This window comes from Genypterus blacodes, unplaced genomic scaffold (assembly GCF_046128005.1).
Source record: "Genypterus blacodes isolate CSIRO-AG114 ecotype Tasmania unplaced genomic scaffold, CSIRO-AGI_Gbla_v1 ptg000129l_1, whole genome shotgun sequence".
Lineage (NCBI taxonomy): Eukaryota > Metazoa > Chordata > Actinopteri > Ophidiiformes > Ophidiidae > Genypterus > Genypterus blacodes.
Window position 1 is genome coordinate 735,069 of NW_027466931.1, and position 25,453 is coordinate 760,521.

At 39.7% G+C, this 25,453-nt stretch overlaps 2 protein-coding genes across 2 annotated transcripts; both read left to right on the forward strand.

Moving 5' to 3' along the window:
* Positions 1–4,974: 4,974 nt before the first annotated feature.
* On the forward strand, positions 4,975–14,030 carry LOC143010696 (butyrophilin subfamily 2 member A2-like). Its single transcript, XM_076163185.1, has 7 exons — positions 4,975–5,001; positions 6,469–6,810; positions 6,917–7,204; positions 9,518–9,631; positions 9,749–9,885; positions 13,315–13,783; positions 13,940–14,030. Exons 3-6 carry the CDS (start codon positions 6,976–6,978, stop codon positions 13,591–13,593), a joined length of 759 nt encoding a protein of 252 aa, XP_076019300.1. The 5' UTR covers positions 4,975–5,001; positions 6,469–6,810; positions 6,917–6,975; the 3' UTR covers positions 13,594–13,783; positions 13,940–14,030.
* Positions 14,031–22,973: 8,943 nt separating this feature from the next.
* LOC143010643 (putative high affinity immunoglobulin gamma Fc receptor IB) lies at positions 22,974–25,345 on the forward strand. The gene is made up of 4 exons (XM_076163055.1): positions 22,974–23,100; positions 23,696–23,752; positions 24,322–24,582; positions 25,005–25,345. Exons 1-4 carry the CDS (start codon positions 23,046–23,048, stop codon positions 25,283–25,285), a joined length of 654 nt encoding a protein of 217 aa, XP_076019170.1. The 5' UTR covers positions 22,974–23,045; the 3' UTR covers positions 25,286–25,345.
* The last annotated feature ends 108 nt before the right edge of the window (positions 25,346–25,453 follow it).

A 25,453-nucleotide genomic window follows, 5' to 3' on the forward strand; every position in this document is an offset into this window, starting at 1 on the left:
ACATTTGTCACTTGGTAAAGCAGTTTAAATTTCTATCCAATCAAATTCACGAACATTCCGCCCCCTTTTGTCACAAAAAGACTATAAACCAGCTGTCAGTCCAACACATGACGCTGCTGTCAAGTTTAGTTTTGTGACATCAAACACTCGCCTAGCAAGCGCACGCCAGATTGACTATGACCGCCCCGATAAAAGGCAACAAATAGAGGAATTCATGCAGAATTAAAAATTGTGTCTCATTTGCGGTGCGAACGCGTCTGTGGAGCGCCACTTCACCAAAGTCCACAGCAATTTTCCACGGGACTTTCCGGCTGCTAGCAGGTCGTCATGTGTCGTTAGCAAAGGTGAACGATGGGAGCCGGCTCCGGTCCGAGAGACGTTTTTATTTTTTCTGCAACTTAATACAAGACAGAATGATAGGATGGTTTTCTCCTTGCCATGAACACGGGGAAGACTGAATGTTTGAACTGATGTTGTGCTGTTCGACCAATTCACATAAAAACAGACAAGGATCATCACATCAAGCAGGGCATGCTGACGGTCTACTAGAGGTACAGAGCAGGACAGAGAGAAGCAGAGATGAGTGACAGCTGGAAAAAAGCAGCATTTGGATGCATCTTAACAGTTGTGACAACATAAAGGCAGAATGCAGAATGAAGCCGTCACGTCAAGCGGGGTCCACAAAAAACCTTGACGGACATGAGAACTGTGCATCCAACAGTTCAGTTGGAAGAAAAAAGAAGCTCCACCCAGGCTCTCAATCCAGTCTATGTTCTTCCAAACAGGAAAACACTGAAAAAACATTTGAAAACTGTGCGACAGAGAACGTGCTTCACTGCAAGAACATACCAAAACTATTTTAATTCTTCATGAAAACAGTAGCACACTCTCTGTCATCTCACTAACATCAGAACAGATTGAATGCATGTGAAGTACAGATGTTATGGGAACTACAGGGAATTCCCTAAATTACAGGGAATGTGAAGAGAAATTGTGACAGTGATATGTGGACAGACAGAAAATGGGAAATATGAAAGGTATAGTATTGGTAAAATAGTAAAATAAGTAACTAATAATATAAAGAAAATAATAACATTGTTTTGTTTTCTATGAGATTAAAATGATGTGAATGTATGTGTGTGAATTGAAGTGTTGGATATCTACATTTTATAAATGTTCACTCAAAAGACGCTTATTCAGCTGTTTTGGGTGGAGAGTCAGCCATGTGGATAAATGTCACTAATAATGCAAAACATGAGTAGCTCACGGACACTTTAATTTTGTCAAAGTAGCTCTCAGAGACAAAAAGGCTAGAGACCCCTGCTCTAGCGATTCAGTGAGTGTATAATTGCGATAATGTCTGTAAACCAGCGTGTATACAGACATTACATTACATCATTTGGCAGACGCATTTATCCAAAGCAACTTACATTACATTACCACCCATTACCAAAGGTGGAGCAATTGCTGCTGCGCCTTCCTCTGCAGAGATTTGAAGCAAAACAGAATGCCGATCATCATCCTACATTTCAATATATTTAAAATATATAGAAATAAAGTATTTGAAATTCTCCATTGAATTTAGTTGTGTTTAGGCAGTCAGATTAAGTAGACTTGCCAACACAACTTCAATAGAATTAAATCAAAGATGTGAAACTCTTGTCTCTCTTGTGACAATGGCCAGCGGTGGATCAGCTGCACCAGCCTCTAAAGAAAACCATAAAGTCATTATGCCATTAATTAACTGAAAAATCAACATGTGAGTCAAGTTTCTTGAGTCTTGGTTCTCTACCTCTGTGTTTCCGATAGTGAGGCAGTCCCACCAGCATCAAGAGCGGAGCCACCAGTAAGAACAGGACAGGGGAGTGATGAAATGCTGTATGAATGACACCAACTTTGCGCCCTGCAAAAGGTTGAGAGAAACCATGATAAGTTAACTTCAACATTTGGAAGCACTGTCATATCTCACCTCATTGTTAAAGTTTCTCCTTCATCAATGGGCAGAACTGGACTCACCAGGATCACATTACCACCCGAAAAGAGTGTTTATAAATATTGACATTATATTGACATATAGACATTTTATGTACAATCATGAAAGAGAGAGAACATAGCCGCAAAAAAATTAAGATATACATTTGGTTATCATCTGTATATGGGGGCAATATTTTATAGAGGCACCATGTCCAATATAAAATTAGGAGTCCTAGAGTAGCGCTCTGGGGAGCTTCACCAGTTATACTAATGAGTGAGAAGTTCACATCTTTATACCTGGACACAGATATGGTGGTAAGATCTAAATTATTTAAACATAGATGGATTTTGGTGGAGATTTTGATAAACAAATTTCTTATATTTTCAGAAATGGAAACAATAATCTCTTCCCGTCCTTAAAATGCCTACCAGTGACAGTGATGTTAATGGTTTTGCTTCTTGTCCCGTTTTTCGTCTCACACCAGTAGTGTCCACTGTCTGAGCCATAAGCTTCTTTTATTATACACCGTAATGTGGAAGCTCCAGCTTTAGAACACTCGTTCAAAACTTTCTTGGCATTCCTCACATGGCTCCATCCAGCCGACCCCACCAAGTCCTCACAGGCAAACGAGACGGACTCATACTCAAAGATCTGCAGTCTGGATGGATCGATACGAGGAAAAACTGCTGAATCACAGAGAGAGGAAGAGTTTAAGATTAAAATGAATATTCTTTAGTTAAAAACCATGTCTTTGACAAAAAGGTTCTTACAATATGTGCAATGTCAATATGTATGTTTCTTCTCTCAATGTTCACATAATAAGCTTTCATATAATCATGGATAGAATTTGCTAAATGTGACAATGTTGAAGTTCAATCGTGAAAAATTTAAATCTACACATTTTACAGAGTTTACAACAGACAGAAGACTCTAAGATTTTGCACAATTTGGCTTTTGCTTTGGCCAGAAGGATGATGTAACAGTGAATCACTTATCTTTTGGATGAATTAACCACTACTTACCACTTTCTTAGCCAAACAGTAGTGAACTTGTACAGCAATCACAATCAATGTGTGCATCACTGCAGAGACATATTGAAGAACAAATAGTTTTTTAAAAAACACAGATGAGCTCAGTCATATTTCTATTGTATATTCAGGTCATACTTTTTTATTATTTGTGTTCATATTCCAATCATATTCGTTGTCAACTTTGACTAAAATCACCAGGAACGCACTACTTTTTCGACATAAAAAGACATGCACTATGATTATATATGATGTAGATAAGAAGACATTCGACCATTATGCTATTTAATACAAAAGAGAGGAAATAATTAAATGTAGCCGCTCTTGTCATTTGATGGATGTGCTGTATATGTTATACATCAAAATCTAGGGCTGGGCAACGATTACATATCTTCCATAACACTGGTCGGCCCACAGTCTGTAGCTAGTGAGCAACGGACTTTCAAAATAATAATAAAAATGTGAAAAGGCGCAATAAAATAATTGTCGGCGCTAATTAAGTGCTGTGTTAACACGATGGTAACGCATTGACATGCCCAGCCCTAGTAATTTCTGAATAAATCTTGAATTCTATATAAACACATTAATCTCTGGGATAAGGAGAGGGTTTTTTTAGAATTACACTCCTGTTTTCGTGATCAGCTTTGTTTTGAGTGATATTTTTGCTTAGATTTAATTATTTATCCAGTGTAAAGATAAATAGCAGAAACCAGAGACAGAGCAACCAGAGCCTGATACTTACACAGGGTGATATTACATTACATTACAATCATTTGGCTTTTATCCAAAACCACTTACATTACATTAATGTTAGTCACCCAGAGGGGGGAGCAAGGGTTCGGGGCCTTGCTCATGGGCACCTCGGCAGGGACTCGAACCAGCGACCCTCCAGGCCCCAAGCAGAAGCTCTACCCACTGAGCTACTGCCTCCCTCCCCTTATAGCTGTGATCTCCATGTTTGTTGTCTGCTGACTGACTGAGCCTTGGACAGAATTGTGGATACATATAAATTGACCAAGACCCGCTTCTTCCTGCTTATATGTGGTGCAGATGCATCAGTAGAAACCAGACTCTCATGAATCTGCTTCTTTTTGGATATTCAATAAAATTGGAGGGGGGGTTAATGCTTCAAAATCACAAGTTGCTATGGCAACACAGATGTTATATACCGTATGTGTTATTGTATTATTTTATATCAGTACACAGGTCACAGGTCACAGGGGTGGCAGTAGCTCAGTACGCTGGGTCGACAGCTGGGAACCGGAGGGGCGCCGGTTCGAGTCCCCTGTGTGGACCAAGTAAGCAGACTGGTAGCTGGTGAGTTGCCAGTTTGCCTCCAGAGCACTGCCGGGGTGCACATGAGCAAGGTACCAAACCCCCAACTGCTCCATGGGCGCCGAAAAATGGCTGCCCTGCACCCCCTCTGTAATGCATGTGTTTGTGTGTGTGATATGTAAGAAAATTTTCAATTGCATGTAATTTGTGAGTGAATCTTAATCTTGTTAATGCTCAAAGTGAAACAAAGTACAGCAACATTTTTATGGTTCCACTGATGCATTGGTGTGCCAGCTGTAGCTGTTTATTATTATTATCAGATTTCAGTCAGTGATTCTGCTCAGTGAATTTTTATTTTCTCTGCTCCCTTCTGTAATCTTTGTTCTTTTTACCAACTTTCTCCTTTGCCCCACTCACAAATCCCAAACTATTACTTGGAAGAAATAATAATAAACATGGTAATAATAGTAACCAGACTATAGATCCAATATGCATCATGCGGACTGCAGCAAAAAGGGAAAACTAATTGAAGGACATTATGGTGTGACATTTACACCATCTTCACAGAGAGTTTGAGTTGCTTTACTGAAGGTCCTTTTGATTGTGGTTCAATGGTTCATATGGTTCAATGATAATAAGGCTTCAGTTCTGGGCGGGCAATGAATGTTATCTCCATGAATGATTAACCGATTATGGCTGCAGAGTTTCATGAGGAGACAGCAGGTAGTGTTGATTGAATAATGTTTCTACGTCTGCTTCACCTAACATCTCATTTTAACCACAGTTGTGATGAAAGGTTCTGTGTGAGTGTTTAATCAAAGCTACATTCTTTAATGTTGCACAGCCTCTTGCTGTAATCTGTATTTTGATCACTCTGAGAACTATCAGATAATCTGCTATATGTTGTAATTGAGACTTTGGAATTCCATTCAGCAGTCTCAGGTTAACTTAAACAAATCTGTCAGCTTAAAACGCTTCTTAAATGAAATATCAGCTGCTGTAGAGAGATTACAGCCGCTGGTGACGAAAGTGAAAGTATAAATCATTATGTACATATGCTCTTTGAAGGTGACCTCATAAATGTTTGGCTTTAATATCTTTCAAACAGGTTTAGAGAGACAAATATGTTTCTGCTTTGTGTCAATTTCCAGAACTCCAGGATGCTTCACCACTTGCACGGATTGTTCTCAAAAACTCAATTCAAAAGCTTTTGTGTTTTGGTTTTCCATCTTTCTCTCCTTCCTTCGTGTAGAGGTAACTTACACACAAACAGTCTCAGGTCAAGTGTTCAGAGGAGCGATCTGGTGCAGAGCGGTCTGCCTACAAAAATTTTCGTGGGCAGCATCGCCGGACCCGCTTGCGGGGCGGACCAAACGGCCTCCCGGGCCGGAGGTTCCCCACCCATGGTGTAGATTTACATTTTCAGTGCAGCTACTGGACTATTTGATTAACAAAAAGCACAAGTTTATAGAGACAAGCGGCCAAAATGAGTTTCCTGGTGTGTCAGGGTATCGCCCTTCGCAACAGGCTGAGAGGTATGAGCAGGAGGAGGCAGCTCAGAGTGAAACCGCTGCATTGAGATAAGCAATCTGAGGTTTTTAAGATACTTGTAATTTTGCATGCAATTCACGGCAATCACATACAATGGATATTTGTCTTGCACCCCCTACATATCACACACACAAACACATGCACTACAGAGGGGGGTGCAGGGCAGCCATTCTACGGCGCCCGTGGAGTAGTTGGGGGTTCGGGGTTCAGTTGTGGTTTTTAGCAACTAGCCAAAACGTTCTTAGGACATCCGACTGGGTGCAGACTCAGAATATGCTTGCCCTGTGATGTCCCGTGAGGGAACGTCAGCATCAGAAGGATGAGGATTTGACTAGGAGGTAGGACATGTGGGCTAACTTAAGGTCCATAATTTGGATCAGGCTAAGAGATTGATGGATGGATGGATGGATGGATGGATAGATGGATGGATGGACCACTTCACTGACACAAGTGCTCAAGCCTACAGGATCCTCCTTATGGGATGTGATTCTGTTGATAGAACTGTGCCTGAGTTGTCCTGGTTTATGATTCTAAAAGACAGCAGCCAGCCAATCAGAACGTCCTCAATATGACTTTAACATGGTAGATTAGCATCACTATAGTGACTGGAAATAAACAAACTGAGCCTGTTGTTTCTAGGTCAGTCTCAGCTGATTGGTCCACCTCAGCCTGTAGTGGCAAAACTTGGCGATGACATCGTTCTGCCGTGTCTCCTGGAACCTGCCACTGATTCAGCTGGCTTGACGTTGGAGTGGACCAAACCAGACATGAGACCCAGATATGTGTTTGTGTGGCGTGAAAAGGAGGAACTTGTGCACATAAAACATCCATCGTATATGGGAAGAGCGTCAATGTTCATGGATGAGCTGAAGCACGGGAATATTTAATTGAAAATTTCCAAAGCAAAACTCTCAGATGAGGGAAGATACAGATGCTTCATACCAACACTGAAAATAGACACTTTTGTTGATCTTGTTGTTGGTGAGTAGCTACACACACCACACACATATTGTTCAAACTCTCCTTGGCGTACAGCAAGTCCTTCAAATATATGGGTTGAATTTCTCCATTTCCTCATCGTCTTTAGGTGTGGTGTCATCGCCTCTGATCAGGTTATCAGGCATCGATACATCCAGCAGTGCAGTGATGTTAGAGTGTGAATCTGCAGGCTGGTATCCAGAGCCTAAGGTGCTTTGGCTGGACGCTGAGGGAAACATCGTCTCTGCTGGACCTACAGAGACGCTCAGAGGTCCTGATGGTCTCTATACTGTCAACAGCTCAGTGACTGTGGACAACAAACACGCCAACACATTCACCTGTAAACTACAAGAGAACAAAACCAACCAGACCAGAGAGACACAGATTCACGTTCCAGGTGAGCAAACATCTCCTTAATGTTCTTCTGCTCATGGACATACTGTAAGTCTGCAACTATTCTCCCACAATGCCTGTCTTGTTTTCGTGCATCCATGAACTTTGTTTGCACACAAAATATCTTGTAATTTTCAGGATTCACTGACCATTTTCATGTCAAGTCAAGTCAAGACACAAATATTTGTATAGCCCAATATCACATACAATGTCTCGAAGGCCTTCACAGATGCACATCATCTGGGAAATTCTCGACCCCACCCAAAGCTCTCTAGGGAGATGGGGAAGGACTCCAGAGAAAACCTTAATCTACAAGGGAAAAAAGAAGACACCTCAGGAGAGGCAATTCCAAGAGAGATTACCTCTCCATGAATGGCTTGGTGTGCAATAGGAACTTCCAGTGGGATTAGACAGAGATACAAAAAAGGCATGCAAGGCCGTACACACAAACATTCATGCATTAGGAAATAGCATGCAAGACATAGACATGGGAGAGCGAGACAGGCAAAGAGAGAAAGACAATGATAAAAGCACAATACTGTATACCTCAGTGCTATTATTGAGAGTCTGATGGGAGAGGGGGGTGAGGGGAATGGCAGAGGGAGCCCTATATGGAAAAGGGAGTCCTGAAGGTGTAACACCCCAACATCCCTGGGAAAGAAGTCGTCTATTGCAAAAACAATTTAGAAGCCACAGAGCTGAAAAACAGCTGACCCTTGGACCCCACACTCAAGGGTGTGAGGGCCATGGGCCAGAGAGGTGATCAGTACAGACATGGGATGTGAAATGAGCGGATTAAGGAAGGATGCAGAGAGAAAATCAGATAATCTGCCCCATCCTCTTACTACACTCACACTACCACTGACCAAGAGTGGACAGAGTCTATCTAAGCCTGGGTTGGCTAATCACCTCCTGCAAATAGGAGACTGGGCTATTTTCAATTCTAGAATTTTGAAGAGGAAAGTAATATTAGAAATAGGTCTACAGTTTTTTAAAATCTGTTTAAAGTTTTTTTGTTTAAAGTCTGGGTCTAAAGCAGGGGTGGGCAAACTTTTTGATTTGCAGGCCACAATGGGTTCTAAAGTTTGACAGAGGGGCCGAGCCAGTCAAGGATGGATGGAGTGTTTGTGTGAACTAATATAAATTACATGTAAAAGCTATTATATGAAAGTATTTTTAACTTTTACTTTAACAGGCAGCAAAGCATGAATATGCAAGTCTCATTGTACAAATTGTTTTCCAAATGCATTAATTTAATTACATTTTATTTTAATAAACACAGTAGACATTCTTGTTCAGTTTCAGTGAGAACAGTGTTGTTGGTCTCCCTTTTTTGCCAGTGCATCAAAGTCTGGAGTTAGTTTTGTTGTGGCAATTCTCAGGATAGATCCGAGATGTTGGTCAGTTAACTTGGATCTGTGACAGGCTTTGTTGATGTTCATGACGCTAAATGTCTGCTTACATACGTAGGTCGAGCCAAAAAAAGTCAGCATCTTCTGTGCCGTGCTCCGGAGGTTTGGAAACGTGGCTTTGTTAAGTGAAGCATAAAAGTCATTCAGTTTAAGAGAATTAAACTTCTTCTTTAGGACGGAGTCAGATTCAAGATCGATCAGTTCCAATTGCAGCTTCTGTGGAAGCTGTTTCAGGGTCTTGTGACAAGGGACAGGACACCGGCTGAAGTGACTTTTCAATGTTTTCAAAATAAGACAACCTACGGCAGAATTCTCCGTGCAGGTCGTCAAGTGATTTGCTGTATTTCTTTGCGTTTCGCGTCGCCTCTTTTTCTTGCATTGACTGCTTGCTAGCGTAGTTAGCATGCTTCGTAGCAAAGTGACGGCTGATATTGTACTCTTTGAAAACCGCGACAGTTTATTGGCATATCAGGCATACAGCCTTTCATCGGACTTCAGTGAAAAAATATTTTGTTGTCCACTCCGTATTAAACACTCGGCATTCACTGTCCTCTTTTCGTTTCTTTGATCCGCTCATTTTTACAGAAAGGCTCGTAGGGCAAAGTGAAAAAGTGAAGAAGGGAGTAAAACGGTCAATGTCCCTGAGGTGTGCAGGGTGATTTTATAACATTTAGCAAAGAGGCCCGAAGCACCTGACAAAGATTCAATTTTAGCAGGGAGAGGATCAGGCAAGCAGGTTGTGGGCTTGGAGGAGGCTACTCATTTAGAAAAAGTGGCCTATGAAGCTGTCTCAAAGAGGTGCAGGACAGAGGGTCCCTCATAGTGGCAAACATCAGGATGAACCCTTTTGAATATAAAGACCCACTGAATTGTTGTTAACATGTAAATGTGTTTTTTCCTTGCAGATGATTTCTTCATGGTCCAGTTGCATCCTGCTGTTTTCATCTGCATTGGTTTGGCTGCCGGCATGTTTGTTCTTCTAGTTTCCTTCGTTGTGTGGAAACTCAAAAATCAAAGGAGTAAGTCACAAACTTATCTCATAATCAAAAGCCATTCCATTAAATCACAAACATCTTACATATGAAACATATCATCTCTTAATATAAATGATGCAAATCTCGTGGAAATTCACACAGAAACTACGAGGGAGCACAAGGATGAAATTGTTAAAGGAAAGTTGCTCGACTCTGAGGTTCAACATCTGACTGGAGACAGTCAGACAGGAAACATAACAATGAAAGACCTGAAGAAGAACAAAACAAAGGACAAACGTGTAAGACAGGGGTGTCAAAGTAAAATACACAGAGGGCCATAAAACTACATTTGCTACAAGTCGAGGGCCGGACTGGTTCAATGTTTATTAAAACATATTGAAATGATTGCACATAGCCTATTGAACCAAGACCTCACACAGTGTATATTATTGAATCATTTAATGAATCAAGCAATATTTTCTTATGGCTCTGTCAGTAATTTCAACAGAAACATTTTTCAACAGGCAAACAGCAACCAAGTAAATTTCCTTCAAAAACAAAATATGTTCCTTAACAAGATAACAAGATAACAAGATAAATGCCGAAATGAAATTGCATGCATTATGAACCCAAAATGCATTATTGTACTGCTCTATGATCCTCACCAATCACTGCTTTCAAATAGTAAAATGAGAAAATAGTAACAAATGTAAACATTTAACTGAATTAAAAACTGAAAATACGTTAACGCTCTGTGATGCTCACTTGTCTGAGGCTGAGCCTGAAACTTGGTGGTGTTTCATCTTTTGTACAATTTCATCAATGTTTGGGGTCAGGCTCTGAGCTGAGGAAATCCTCAGGATTGAATGAAGGTGTTCATCAGTAAGCCGGCTCCTATGTGATGTTTTGTTAAGCTTCATCAAAGAGAACAGTTGTTCACACAGGTATGTGCTGCCAAACATAGAGAGCGTCTGAGCCGCTTGGATGCGCAGCTGGGGCATTGTGTCGGGGATGAAACATGCAAACTCAGCAGCGCCCACTCTCTCATATTTTTCCTTCAGTGCGTCATCACACTGGAGCTCAATCAACTCCATTTGTAGGTTTGGTGGTACGCTTTCCATGTCAACTGCAAAAGGATTGCAGAGCAGTTCAAACCTGCTTTTTTGGGCTTCAAAGTCAGCAAATCGGCGTCGGAAGTCGGCGGCAAGTACGCTGAGTTTATCAGCAAACTGTGCACTCGGGAAAACAGCGGTTGAGAGCTTCTCTTTCATGGTCTGGCAGCTCGGAAAGTGGCTCAAGTTTTCTTTCCGCATCTGCGTCTCCCACAGACTCAGCTTGAGTTTAAACGCCCTCACTGTACTGTACATGTCAGAGATGATGCGCCCCCGTCCCTGCAGCTGCAGGTTCATTACATTAAGATGGCTCGTGATGTCGCACAGAAACGCCACTTCACACTGGAACTTCTCATCTCGGAGCGCTGTAGTGTCTTTCCCTTTGCTTTCCATGAACTGACAGATCTCCTCACGCAGCTCGAAACACCTTTTCAGCACCTTTCCCTGGCTTAGCCATCGCACCTCTGTGTGATAAGGCAAGTCACCATACTCTGTATTTAACTCGCCCAGAAATGCCTTGAACTGGCGGTGATTTAAACCTCTGGCTCTAATGAAGTTAACTGCTCGTGTTATGGTGCTCATTACATCTTCCATTTTCAATGCTTTGCCACACAACGACTCCTGGTGTATTATGCAGTGATAAGCTGTCAGCTCACCGGTGACGTTTTCCTCCCGCATCCTCTCACGGATCCTTGCCACCAATCCACTCTTGTGCCCGCACATCGCGGGTGCTCCGTAGTCAGTCCCACAAGTTTATCCCAACGCAGCCCCATTTCATTTACACATCTGGATACCTCTTCATACAGATCTTGTCCTGTAGTTGTGCCATGCATTGGACGTAATCCCAAAAACTCTTCAGTTATGCACAGGCTGGAGTCCACGGCGCGGATGAAAATCGACAGCTGGGCAATGTCAGATGTGTCTGTGCTCTCATCCACAGCAAGGGAATATGCGATGAAATCTTTTCCCTTTCCCACAAGCTGTTGTTTTAGATTGGCGGAAAGCTGGTCTACACGTTCAGCAATGGTGTTTCTGCTCAGGCTCACGTTTAAAAATAGTTGCCTTTTGTCCGGGCACACGGCGTCACAAACTTTAAGCATACAGTTTTTCATAAACTCTCCCTCGGTAAATGGCCGGGCTGATTTTGCGACGTCTTCTGCCACAATAAAACTGGCCTTGACCGCAGCCTCGCTTTGTGATTTGGCTGTTGTGAACAGAGCCTGCCGGGACTTGAGACCTCTTTTTAATTCTTCTACCTTCTGTAGTTTTTGTTCTGTGTCCATATTCTTGTATTTGTCTTTGTCTTTGTGTTTCTGAGACGTTTCATAGTGCCTTCTTAGATTATATTCTTTCATTACAGCGACACTTTCTCCACACAGAAGACACACGGGTTTGCCTTTTACCTCCGTGAACATGTATTCTGCCTCCCACCTTTCTTGAAACCCCCTGTTCTCAGCGTCCACCTTTCGTTTAGCCATTTTTGTGCAGAGGGGTACCTGCAACTGTTTTGATTGCTGATGAATGATGAAGCGCTGAATAATGCTGCAGTGTGTTCGCGGGCTTTCGCTCGCGGTGCATTGTGGGGAATGTAGTGTTACGCTGGTGCGTGCAAAACACCAGCGGGCAGCCGCGGGCCGGTTCTAATAGTAATTAAATATCATCCCGGGGGCCATAGATAATTCATTTGCGGGCCGGATCTGGCCCGCGGGCCTTGAGTTTGACATATGTGGTGTAAGACATTCATTTATGTAGAAATCTTATTAAATGTACCATTAATGATCATATTGTACCTTTGATCATTGGAATAATCACTGAGCAATAAGTAAAATGGTAAGTACATGTTTACATTCAGTGTTATGTTTGTCTCGGCCAACATTGGTGTAACCCTGGCTGCCTGCGGTGCCCCCTCCGGTGCATGTGTGTAGGAGGGGGCATGATTGCATTTGTGTGGAACTTGTTTGTACAAATGCATGAAATATAAAGCGTGTGTTTGAAAGGGGAATTTCTCAGGCTTGAGACAATAATGGCATTCTTTAAATAAAGGCATGTCGAGTAGTATACTCCACTTTGCTTTACATCTTCTCCATCTGTCCTCCTCTCTCACAGTCAAAGAAGGAGCTCCTGGAGGAGCTTCAGAGGAAGACTGAGGCCGAAAACCTTCTAAAGACTCAGATTCCTCTCTTTACATTTGTGTTTCTGCTCTGATAGCTCAGGTGTTACTTCATTTCTCCCTCTTTGCATGTTCTTCCCTATATTTCATTTGTTTTCCAGTCACCAATGTTTGTTTTCAATTACTTCTTATGGTCTTTAATCTTATCACCTGTTATTTTTACTTTATCTTTAGTTTATTGCACATTCAAAACAGAAATGCAACTTGAGTGACGTTATTCCATGTTGGTAAATGAATGTGTGCAGTTTGTAACTTAACTGTACATGTGGAATGTTTTATTAGATTCCTTACTGTTTGTCATGAATGAATTAGTTGAATGCAATCAAACATGTGACCTCACCAGTTATGCACAAAATTAAGCATCAATCCACCTGACAATAACTTTGGAACTAGGCCTGGTAGAATCATGTCATCACTGAGATGTGTTCTGTGTTTGTTTCCTGCAGCTGGAAACATCTGAAGTAGGAGCTCAGGAACTGCAACAACAGCTGCAACAAAAAGAGAGAGAGATGAAAACAATGAAGTCAGACATGGAACAAAGAGAGAGAGAGATGACAACAATGAAGTCAAAAATGGAACAAAAAGAGAAAGAGATGACAACAATGAAGTCAGACATGGAACAAAGACAGAGAGAGATGACAACAATGAAGTCAGACATGGAACAAAGAGAGAGAGAGATGACAACAAGGAAGTCAAAAATGGAACAAAAAGAGAGAGAGAGATGACAACAATGAAGTCAGACATGGAAGAAAAAGAGAGAGAGATGACAACAAGGAAGTCAAAAATGGAACAAAAAGAGAGAGAGATGACAACAAGGAAGTCAAACATGGAACAAAGAGAGAGAGCGATGACTGTATTGGAATCCAACATGAATCATCTGAAGGAGGAGAATGGAAAACTGGAGGAAGTCAAAAGGTGCTAAATTATTGTCTTTCTTGATGAGTTTGAAATATAAACAATCTAAACAAATGAAAAAAAGGAAAAGGCTGATGAAGCGGTCTTAAACTTTCCCTGAAATAAAAAGAGATCCTTAACTAATCTGAATGTTTGTTTGCTTTTGTTTTCCACCAGGAAACGGCCTCGAAGGACACAAGATTCCAAAATAACTGCTTAAAATACTAAAAATTATTAATGTGTTTTTCCTGTTGTTGATTTAATTTGTCACTAGTGCCTCCAATGCTTTCTGTCTGTTTTCATGGTAATACTGAATAAAAATGTACAAAATTAACAATTAACTCATTTCCGTTTATTACTCAGTTGATAAAGTCGTACAGTGGAAGTAGAGTGAAACATTCTTTTTTTCATCATTGGATGGAAATTGGATCATCCACATAGAGTATAGATCTACTGCTTGGAACACAAGATTCATGTCATAGATCTACAGGCTGCAGGAAGTAGTCAGGTTCACACATGCACAGATATGTTTTCCAGTCATCGTAGCCATTTTCTCAATTCTTGCAAATGCTTACACCATATTTTGGTATTCATGATAGTGGTGGCGTGGTGATTATCATCTAGCTATTCTATTCTAGCACAAGGTTCAGATTGACTGGTTGTGGGTTGCTTTACTTCCTGTCCACCATCATACTGGGACTCGTGGACAGAGACAGAGCTAAAGGTGAGTCTCATGATGCCAGGACGAGACCTTCTTCTGCCCTTAAGCTCAGATGTAGATTTAATAATAGAGGAGTTGCCGTTTCTGTTTCTGCAGCTCAAAGTGCGGGAGAGAAGAAAAAACTATGATGATGTCATAATGGAGGAAGCCATGTAAAGTATATTATATATATATACAGTATATATATATATTGTTACATGTCAGTCACTGTCATGATTTTGCTTTGTCTATGGAAATATGCTAATTTTAGGAGTTATATACAATATCTCACATTGTGCTTATTGCTACATTTGTTTCGGACAATACACCAAAGCAACTGACCAGAACAGCAACTGAACACACACTTGAGCAGCTACCGCTTTATACTTTTCAGCAGTAAGCAATCATGATGCATTTCTAGTTAAGTCTGTTACACATTGTGCCAGGTAAGAAATTAAAATGAGACACATCTAAACCACACAGCCACCAAATTGAAGCCAGCAGTTTCAGCGTCTACGCAAAGCGTAGCGCGTCTCAATGAAACCATGACAAAGCCTCAGAATAACCACAGCGTTCACAGGCAGGTCAAGACAAACTATTTTGGTTGTTACAGGCAGAGTTACTGAAAGTTTGAGAACATTGGAACAATGCTGCTGCAGAAGATGATTCAGAAGCAAATAAACATTTCCACAGTTGTCGTGGTGATGATACTGTATGTCAAATGATGCCTTGTGATGCTGATATTTGTGAATAAAAAAAGCCAACCTGCTTCTTAAACAATTCATTAGTATTGGTTTCCATTTCTCATTTACACCAACTATTATCACACATATTGCTATCCAGATAACAATAAAATGAATACAGTTGGTTGATATCACAGGATCTGAGTGTGTTCCCCCATCTTCATCACAATAAGCTGAGTGGAGAGGAAGCACCTGCTGCAGCTACTTCCTGTTTCTACCTGCAGGTGAAACACTAGTTGTACGTTTTGTTTCTCAGCATTGAAGACATGAAAGTGCTTTATTTGAGTAAAAGTAACAATACCGCAAGTTTATCTGTAAAATACTTGAATCATGGCCTAAAAATCTACATTTAACATAAATGTTCCATGTTCCAAAGTCATTCTAATGATTTTTTCACAGCAGAACAACCACAGCATCTCCAGATCTCTGCCTCTGACACAAAGACAAACCATGTCGGTGTTGTTGTGAATACAGATAATTGAACATGTGTAAAGATTTAAGGTTTGACATTGTATGTGGTTTCAAGATTGTGTTTTAATTAACTACTTAATTACTTGTTCAGTGCTGATTCATCATTCCAAAGTGATTCTGTGGTGGTTAGATCGACCTGTCAACTTTCCGCTGTTTTGTGGCTTGGTAAATAGTCTCCATGGCGACAGAGGTTGACTCCCTGTTTTATTTTATTGACAGAAACATTTCACTGCACCACAGAAATGAACCAGCCGCTGCAGTCACCATGACAGACTGGGACAAATCAAGGTCAACTGCAGATTTTTACCATATCACAGACAAAAAGCAACAACCAAGAATACAACAATGACAATATAAAAAAATTAACAAGCCACATCAAAATACTTTTGTACTATGTTATGGAATGATAATTAATGTTTAATGTTATATTCTTCTCTATGAATGGTACATTGAACAGTAATAGTGTAGTTGTACTGTAGTATAGTTTTTTCTTTAGGTTTATCTTACTTCATGGTATTACTATGCACTTTATTACAGTGTGTCAGTGTACTATACTAGTGAAACAATAGAATAATAGAGCATAGCACAGTAACAGTACTGTGGCCCTATAGTGTCCAGTATTACTGTAGTGCTATACTTATGACACTGGAGTACTACACACTATATCATAGGGTGTCAGTGTTCTATATTACCATAGTATATAGCATAGTACAATAGGAGTTTTACAGTATATACAGCAGTAATGTAGTAATATGGAATATGTAATGTAATTGTCTTCTAGTACTACAGTAAAGCACTTTAGTATGTTAGTAAACATATTGTTCTACCCAATGCCAAAGTACTGTACCACAGTATAATAGTACTAGTTAACGCAATTGTTGAATCTGACTTAAATCTATTTATTATTGTTGATTGTTTTGGATTTTTCTTGTTTGATTCCTCCACTCTCAGTGAGACCAAGGAATATTTACATAGACATACTTTTTATATTTTGACTATTCAACCTAGGTGTATTTAGGAGAACGCTGAGCGTAACATAACACAGATCTGTTGGTGAATAACATGTGAATAACCAAACTCTCATCTCTGCATTTCTCAGCTTTACATTCACTGCTTGTTGTTCTCTAATTCTTTGTCCCTCTCTGTTATTTCTGTCATCACTTGATCAGTCTTCACCAGCAGATCCTCTATTATGCCTTCCAGATTAAAATCATCATTCAGTTTTTTCTCCAGTTCCTTTCTGGATTCGAACATGATTTCTTTGAGGCTCTCATATCCCTTTGCTCGGTTGGCTGTCTTGTCTCCTCCCTTCTCTTTGATTTCCTTGTCCACTTCCTGTACCTTTGTCTTATTCTCATCTAGCAGTTTCTGCATCACAGCCATGTAAATCTTCAGTTTCTCTGTCAGGTTCTTCAGTTCCTTCTTCTGTTCCAGCAACATATCAACCAGTTTTTTCTCTACACTGTCTGCCCTACCTGTCATATCATGTAACGTCTTATAAATATTTGCTAGTTTAGTACTCAAATCCTTGTTTTCTAGCTCTAATTGTTTTTTTGCAAGCTCAACATCCTTGTTATTTTGTGCTACTTTAATGAGCTGCTCCTTCTCTCCTTCTCTCCCGTCAGTCCCCTTGGGTTCTGTGCACAAACACAATTAAGTCAAGGAAGAAAGTTAAGTTTCACAAAGGGAAATGTGGCACAGAAGAACACAGAAACATAATAACGACTCAAAGAAATATGACAATCACATTTTCTTCATAAAGTCATTAAATTGTGAGCAAAAGGTTTGAAATTCTATGACCAGAAATTTGGAGTATTTCCGAAAAAAGTCTAAATGGTATGAGAATAAAGTTGCAATATTTTGTGGGAAAAGTCCTTTTTCAAAAATATTTTTAGAAAGAAATCACAATACCTAATGAAAATTTCAGAAAGTCACAGGAATAAGGTTAGGATATTTCAATAAAAACAACATAATGTTAAATGAGACCAACTGATTGTAGTGAGACCTTACAGAAATCTGTGACTTACTGGTTTCTCTGCATTTCCACACAACAAAGGAAACAGTGAGAATGAACAGGAGGCACACAATCGCAAGAATGGCGATGACACCGACAGGCTGACAGGAAACCATGAAGAAATCATCTGAAATGATCAAACACAGAATGGAACCACAGTAAACGAGGCCCGGCTGCTTCAGGGTAAAGAATGAACAGATTGTAAACTTATTAACAGTTTCTGACCCTGAATGTGAATCTGTGTCTCTCTGGTCTGGTTGGTTTTGTTCTCTTGTAGTTTACAGGTGAATGTGTTGGCGTGTTTGTTGATCACAGTCACTGAGCTTCTGACAGTATAGAGACCATCAGGACCTCTGAGCGTCTCTGTAGGTCCAGCAGAGACGATGTTTCCCTCAGCGTCCAGCCAAAGCACCTCAGGCTCTGGATACCAGCCTGCAGATTTACACTGTAACATCACTGCACCACTGTTGAGGTCGATGCCCAATAAACTGATGACAGGCCATGACGCTGCAGCTACAGATGAGAGAAAGATGAGAAATCTGGACTTCTTTACAAGAAAAAAATCCCAAATTACAAATAAAGATATTCAGCTGCTGATCTTAATTTCACTGAAGTGTCAAGTCTCCTCTGTATTCTGGTATTGCAGTGATTCTTGTAACATTTTGACTTTTTTCTCAAACATTTGCAATTTTACTCACATAATATTTCATAACATTTTTATTTATTTTTTCAAAACATTTCACTTTAGCCTTCAAATATCCATATGGGTCGACAACTGACTTGGTAAAATATCATGAAATATTGACCAAAATGCTCCAAGCTGCAAAAAACCTACTTCTTTGACCCACTTGGACTTAATTGCTATTTAAAAAAAAACATTCCATCCTATTGAGTACATCAGGTGTGTACTTACCTACGACAAGCTCGATGTTAGTTTGCGTGTCTAACTTTGGAACGGAGCATCGGTATTTGCCCTCATCAGACAGTGTGACGTTGGACAGTCTCAGTGAAATGTTTCCTTGTTTCAGTTCGTCGATGGACACTGAGGTTCTTCCCTTGTATGATGGATGCTTATCCAACATTTCCTGACGGTTCAGCCACACAAACACAAATCTTGGCGTCAGGTCAGGTCTTGCCCACTCCAGCGTCATGGAAATGGCATCCATGACAGGCTCCAGGTGACACGGCAAAATGACATCATCACCCAGCATGGCTACTATTTTCTGTGGACTGATCACCTGAGGCTGACCTGAGGAACATAGGTTTCTTTATTCCATTTGTTTATATTTCTATACTGATTTCTCACATGGGTGTGATTGTGCCTCATTTACCTCCACAAGAGTGTGTTTGGACAAGTAGGATCAGCGTGGCACATACGGCTCGGAGCACAGATGTGAAGCTCGCTCTGCTCTGAGGCATCCTGCAGGTCTGACAAGTCAAATACATCAAAGGTTCAAGGTTCATACCAGAGATAAAAATGAACAAACACAATTTACACAATAAACACATTTGCAAACAAAGGAGTGACTTTTCCTCATCTTTCCTGTAATGACGTCATTTTCTAAACGCAACTACTTTCTCTATTTTTACTCAAGTATGTCTTCAAAGTACTTTATCCACCACTGCTGTCGGCTTTTATGTCCACTTTCTGCACAGTGAACTATGGTCGCATGATATCTCACAATATCTAATAACACTGTTTCACTGCATTATACTGCCTGTTTCATAGATTTCTCACACATTATATATGAAAGTGGATATCAGAGGAGCTCTTCCTCCGCTTTTGGCCCAATAGAAATCATTTCATACAAAGATAATCTTGTTTAAACAATTTAAAGAGTATTTTTCAAAGGCCACCTACCTTGTGTGTGTGTCGCAGCTCAGCACAGCTTAAAGTAAATCACAGGGTCAAAGTCACCACATAAAGAGATCTGTGAGTCTGATTAGCAACACGCCCACACTGTGAGATTTGCTTTTGTCTGCCATCTTACCCACAGTCACACCACAAGGCTGAACACAAACAAACACAATTATCACGCATTTATTACATTTACACTTGAAATGTTTAACTCAAATTTCATGGAATGTTTTTGCACTCGCTTGAGAAGGACTTTGGGGCGAGTCGATACAGAAGTGACATAAACAGACTTGCCACCTTAGTGTTTACATAGATAAAGAAGCACGTCCTGCTCTGTGCGGACGGAAGAGGAGATTTTTTATTTATTCTTTTACTCTAAGACAGAGAAAAAAGTAAGACGGAAAGAAATATTAAAATAACAAATGATTTATTCAAGAATATTCTTTTTTGTATTTGCTTGTAGAAATTTTTTAGAAAATGAAACACAAGCTATTCAAGGAAGAAATATTCCTTGGTGGAGTTAATGAAGCTGAAACTACATAGAGACTCTGGGATTAAATAAAGGTACAATTTTCATCTTGTAACTTTTTTCATTATTTCGGTCGACAACAATCAAGATTGTCCCATAATTGCTAATTTTTATGTTTAACGTGTTCTTCAATATAAATATTATTTAAACATGTGTGTGTATGTGTGTGCGTGCATGCATGCATGCGTGCGTGTGTATGCATGTGAGTGTGAGCCAAAAAACAGAAAATAAAATATAAGCTAAAATATCTGTGATCAGAACAAGTAACAACTCAGTACGTTTTATTCTTCCATTTTGGGTTCCAAAGTTATTGACTAAATGTTAGCATCGGGTCGCTTCATGTCTCATTTTGTACACAAGTAGTGAGGTCACATGACCAACATGTTTGTTTATAGATGTCTGATTCCTTCATGAACACTTTTTGAAGAATAAGCCACGGCCACTGCAAATTATATAAAAAAAACAAGATAAAACATTTGTCTAGCCTGATCAAACATGCTATGTGAAAAAAATGATACAGGAAACATTTTGGAGAGGACAATCAAAATGGTGGAAAATCCAGTGAAATACAAATGGGTGTGGTGCGCTTCCTACAACGAAATGTTATGGATTCTTGACCAGGCTCATTGGAATCAGGCAGTAATGTTTGGTGATCTGCTGCTAGTGGTCGATTTGACCGCTGCACTTGACAATCATTTCCTCCACTGTCTCCACACGTTTCTCCATTCTTAGGAGCTGGAGCTCCATTTCTGCTCTCCACTGGGTCAGGATGTTTTTTTCACTGCTCAGCTCTTGTTTGCGCTTTAATAAATCCTGTGCTGTGTCCATTCTATTCTCCCTTATTCTCTCTGTAATGTCACTTTCCACTGTCTCAAGGTTAGCCTTGTTCTCTTCCACCTGGCGCTCTCTCTCCTCCAGTTCACGTGAGATGTGATCTCTATCTCTTATGAGGGTAGATCTAAGCTCTTCCAACCTGGATTTTAGACCTGTTAGTTTCGTCTCATCTGAGGAAAAAGAAGCACGACATAAAGGTAAATAAAATGACCTTCATATTTTCTCACATGAAATATTCATTCATTTTAGTTAATTTCTGGGACATAACCCATTTGAGGAAGGACAGGATGACATCAAAGGTTCAGGGTTGACAGACAGATGTCAGTTACATGGTGAAAGAAAATGGAAAATTGAGGATTGTACACTTTAATGAAATGCATCACTGTGCACATACTGCATTTGACAGTGATGTGCTACTTACATATCCATATGCAGAAACAGCCAGGCACCAAGCTAGCAACAGCCACACACACGCCAACAATCAAATAAATCTCACGAGCTGAAATGATAAAGCACACAGAAGCACCTGTAAGACACTTTCTACAAGTTAACACAAATAATTCATTTGTGTGAAGTTGCTGGTAGTTACTTCCTATAAGGATGTTTTATTTTCACCTGTGTTGGTTTGTCGGCTGTTTATCAGAAATTCTGTGAAGAACAGATCTTCACAGATTTTCAGGAAAAAAGGCATTAAATGTTGTTACAGTCTGGCCCGATGGTGGCGCTGTAATAATCACTTTTACATTTTGGCCTACAGCATTTAAACCATTAATCTAAATCATTGTTTTTCCTGGATTCCTTGGGGCTTTTGACATCGACCCATACAGTATAGGTTCATTTCCACCCAACTAGATTTTCCACCATTTTGATTTTTGGGTCAATTGTCACAAAATTTGAAACAATATCGAGAAAAAGGGTTCTTTCTGTTCTTAATTTGCTGCCAAAGTTGAGTGGGAGAGGCTTTTTTCCTCAAAAAGTGGCGATAACACTAATTACGACAAAAAAATAAACATCAATCAACCTGACTGACGTTTCAACAACAAGAGTTTACTCAATAACAGAGCAATAACTGGACTATAACATTTTACTGTGTGAAGGGGCGATCATCAATAACCTGATAAATGCCATACAGACAGAGCCATTAGTGAAAGACTGAAAGAATGACAGACAAATGAGAAACAACTATCTCCAAAAATCCCTTAATATCATGCAGGTAAATCAGAAAAGAGAGGCCATGATGCTGCTAAACAGTGTGTCTCTGTGTGTTATGTATGTGCATTTCCTGTCCTCACTTGATAACATGTTGCTTTTGAGGGGAACAATACCAGGATTCTGAAAAAAGAAAAAAAACACCACAAATTAGTGATAGCTCAACTCAAAACTCTTAAGACAATGATGACAATGCTACAAACTTTATATACGATTGTTTATATCATTGTTTAGATTGCATGTAAAGGAGTATAGGAACTCACACATATGTCACTTTGATAACCAGTTAAAACTAAGAATCTGTTGCTTTCAGTAAAGAACACGTACCTGCTGCGTGTGTGTGTGATTGTCGGCTCACCTCAGTGAAAATGAAAGCTCTGATTAAGAGTCCAAAGTCCTCAAATAAAATAGTTTACTATCAGATCATTATCATTATTTGATTCTCTTAATGTTTAACTGAGACGCTCTGAATTTCCTGTCAGGATTTACACACTGTTGATATTTAATAACTAAACTCAACTAAACTAAACTAAACTAAATTGAACTAAACTAATATTGGTGTGTTATGTTGCTCATGTTTTAATTAATTTTCTATGCATTTGTCTTTGAAGCTGTTGAAGCAGAATATACACTGCAACAATAAACACTGTGTTGTGTCGGCGTGGCAACCGAGGTCAGGGATGTTTTACTGATTTACTGACTGCAGAGGGCAGCACCTGAGCCACGGTGAGAATATGTGTGTGTGTGTGTGTGTTTCCCTTATTCTGCTTCTCTTAGACTCCACCCACTGCTGATGGCCTGAACTTGATTGAAACATTTGTAGAAGTACAACTCAAAAACCTGACATCAACTCCACAAAAAGACAGCACAGGAAGAGGAAGAGGAAGAGGAAGGTCTGATCTGCTTTATATTTAAATCACCCAGCATGTTCAGTCAGCAGCCAGACAGCATGGAGGTCACAGCTCGCTGCATCGCCCTGTGTGAGTACCATTATTACAATTATTAGACATTTCAATGCCATGGCCGAGTGTTAGGGCCAGAACAAAGACAGAATATTTAGCGGAAAAGTCTAAATGTTATGAGAATAAAGATTTAATGTAGCCTCCTGAGAATTCAAAGAAAACGCTTAAGTGGTTTTGATGTAGCGAATACTAATCTTAGTTTTAGTAAAATACTTTATAGTACTTTAAGCAATTCAATTACTCTGCTCTCTCTTGTTTGCTCAAACACAATTCTCAAATTTATTTTCCTAACATTGTATGTTGGCCTGAATACTTTTGGCAGTAAATAGCAGTAAAACAATTACAAATTTAAATTAAGGTTGCAGAGATCCTGTTGGTTAATTACCTGATTTTAAAAGGAGACCAAGAATGTGGGACACCAGCTATCTGGATGAATTCAATTGTAGTGATGTTTTTGTTCTCAGGTTTAGTAGGTAAGTTTCAAATCATTCCAAAGCCTTTTTTTCACAACACTTACTATCCAATCATCCACAAAGAGACAAATGATGTCCATAAAGTGGATTTTATCAGTCTTGCATTTATAATAGTTTCATCTCTTCTTTTGTCTCTCCAGTGGCAAATGTGTTGCTGCTGCTGGTTGTTCATCGCTGTTACTGTTCACAAAAAAAAGGTGAGCAGCAGTTTGGTCATCAGATCTCAGGCTATGACCATTGACTTATTCATTTGTCATAAAACATACAGACTATTTACATTTAAAAGCACATTTTCCATATGTCAAATGCCACGTGTACCAGTTTATTAATTATTTTGTTGTATTTGTTTTTAATGAAGAACATTTTTTACATGACAGTGCACATACACTTATAGGACATTTTGAAGATCATTCTTAATACAGAAAGAGGGGGAAAAGGAGAGCGAGATAAAGAGAAAGAAAGAAGGTCAAATTATCAGTATTATTGTTGTTGTTTAACTTTTTTCGTAGAAACTGAGCTACAAAAAAACATGTACCAGTTTAACATAAAAGCAGTCCCAGTGTTTTGTGCAGCGAGTGTGAAATAATAGTTGCATTGCATTATGCCACTACTACAGAAAGGTTTTTCGACTACAAATGCATCAATTATCTTACACTCAATATGTTAAAATTGCTATATATTGGACCAAACATTTTGTTCTATCATGACTGTGCCTCTTTTTCAAATATCTTAAATATCTCTGTCTTTCTCTGTGTGTGTGTCACAGATGAAGCTTTTCCTCGTATTATTCCAAACAGACTCCAGTTCTTTCAATATGACACATTCACTATAGTATGTGACATTGATGGATTGACTGAATGGAGAGCAACCAGGAAGGTCAAGGAAAACGCTGCATCAGACACTAGTGGCTGTTGGGTGTCTGCAGGATCCTGCACCGTTGACACAGCCTTTAAAAGAGACAGTGGAGAATACTGGTGTGAGACTGAACACGGAGAGAGAAGCAACGCACTCAACGTCAGTGTTACTGGTATGTCCCACACATTTTGGCATTTGAGAAATTATTTTAAAGTAACTAATCTAAATTTAAACCACATTTTTTAAACTTTGGTAGAGATGTGGCCGTGATCCAGGAAAGAAACCATTATATGTCCACATATGAGCCGGTTTGTGTCAAACTAGGTTTTCTTCCATTTTGGTGTCTGGAGCCACAGAATTGAAATTAACCTTGACAGCTTAACATAACGTATATACTGTATGATCACAGGTCCTCTTTCCTTCATGCAAATGTCACACCACCACCCCAGCAGGAGTCGTTTTGTCTTATCAGGGAAAATTCAACTCTTAAAACTGAAGAAATCTTTGGAAATTGTATATTGCTGATGATGCTAACAAAATTATATAATGAAATCATGTGTAACTAAAAACCATGTTGTGTCATGTTTTGCTGAGTTGGTGATGTGATCCTGGAGATTCCCGTTCTTCCTGTGATGGAAGGAGACAATGTGACTTTGAGATGTAGAAAAGAAAAACCTTCTGAGCACATAGCAGAGTTCTATAAAGATGGAATACACAAGGAAATCGGCTATAAAGGAGAGATGACCATTGAGAGTGTTTCCAAATCTGATAAAGGGCCCTACAAGTGTAACATCTCAGGTGTTGAAGAATCACCCGAGAGCTGGCTGACTGTCAGAAATAACAATGCTTTAGAACAAAGTAAGATGTTTGTTTAAAACTCAGATCTTGCTTTTGTAACTCAAGTCTTGCTCAGAATAATACAAGGAAAAGCTTCATATGTGACAGACACACAGAGAAATATATCATAAATCGTAAATTGTCTATTTTTGTGTCATCTTTCCAGGCCCTCATCGTGTTTGTGGTGGAAATTTCCATTCTTAGTT

Coding starts and splice junctions, on each gene's coding strand:
- LOC143010696 (XM_076163185.1), top strand. CDS start 6,976: ATGTTAGAGTGTGAATCTGCAGGCTGGTATCCAGAGCCTAAGGTGCTT. Junction 7,205..9,517: donor GACACAGATTCACGTTCCAG/GTGAGCAAACAT, acceptor TTTTCCTTGCAG/ATGATTTCTTCATGGTCCAG. Junction 9,632..9,748: donor GAAACTCAAAAATCAAAGGA/GTAAGTCACAAA, acceptor AAATTCACACAG/AAACTACGAGGGAGCACAAG.
- LOC143010643 (XM_076163055.1), top strand. CDS start 23,046: ATGTTCAGTCAGCAGCCAGACAGCATGGAGGTCACAGCTCGCTGCATC. Junction 23,101..23,695: donor AGCTCGCTGCATCGCCCTGT/GTGAGTACCATT, acceptor TTGTCTCTCCAG/TGGCAAATGTGTTGCTGCTG. Junction 23,753..24,321: donor TTACTGTTCACAAAAAAAAG/GTGAGCAGCAGT, acceptor TGTGTGTCACAG/ATGAAGCTTTTCCTCGTATT.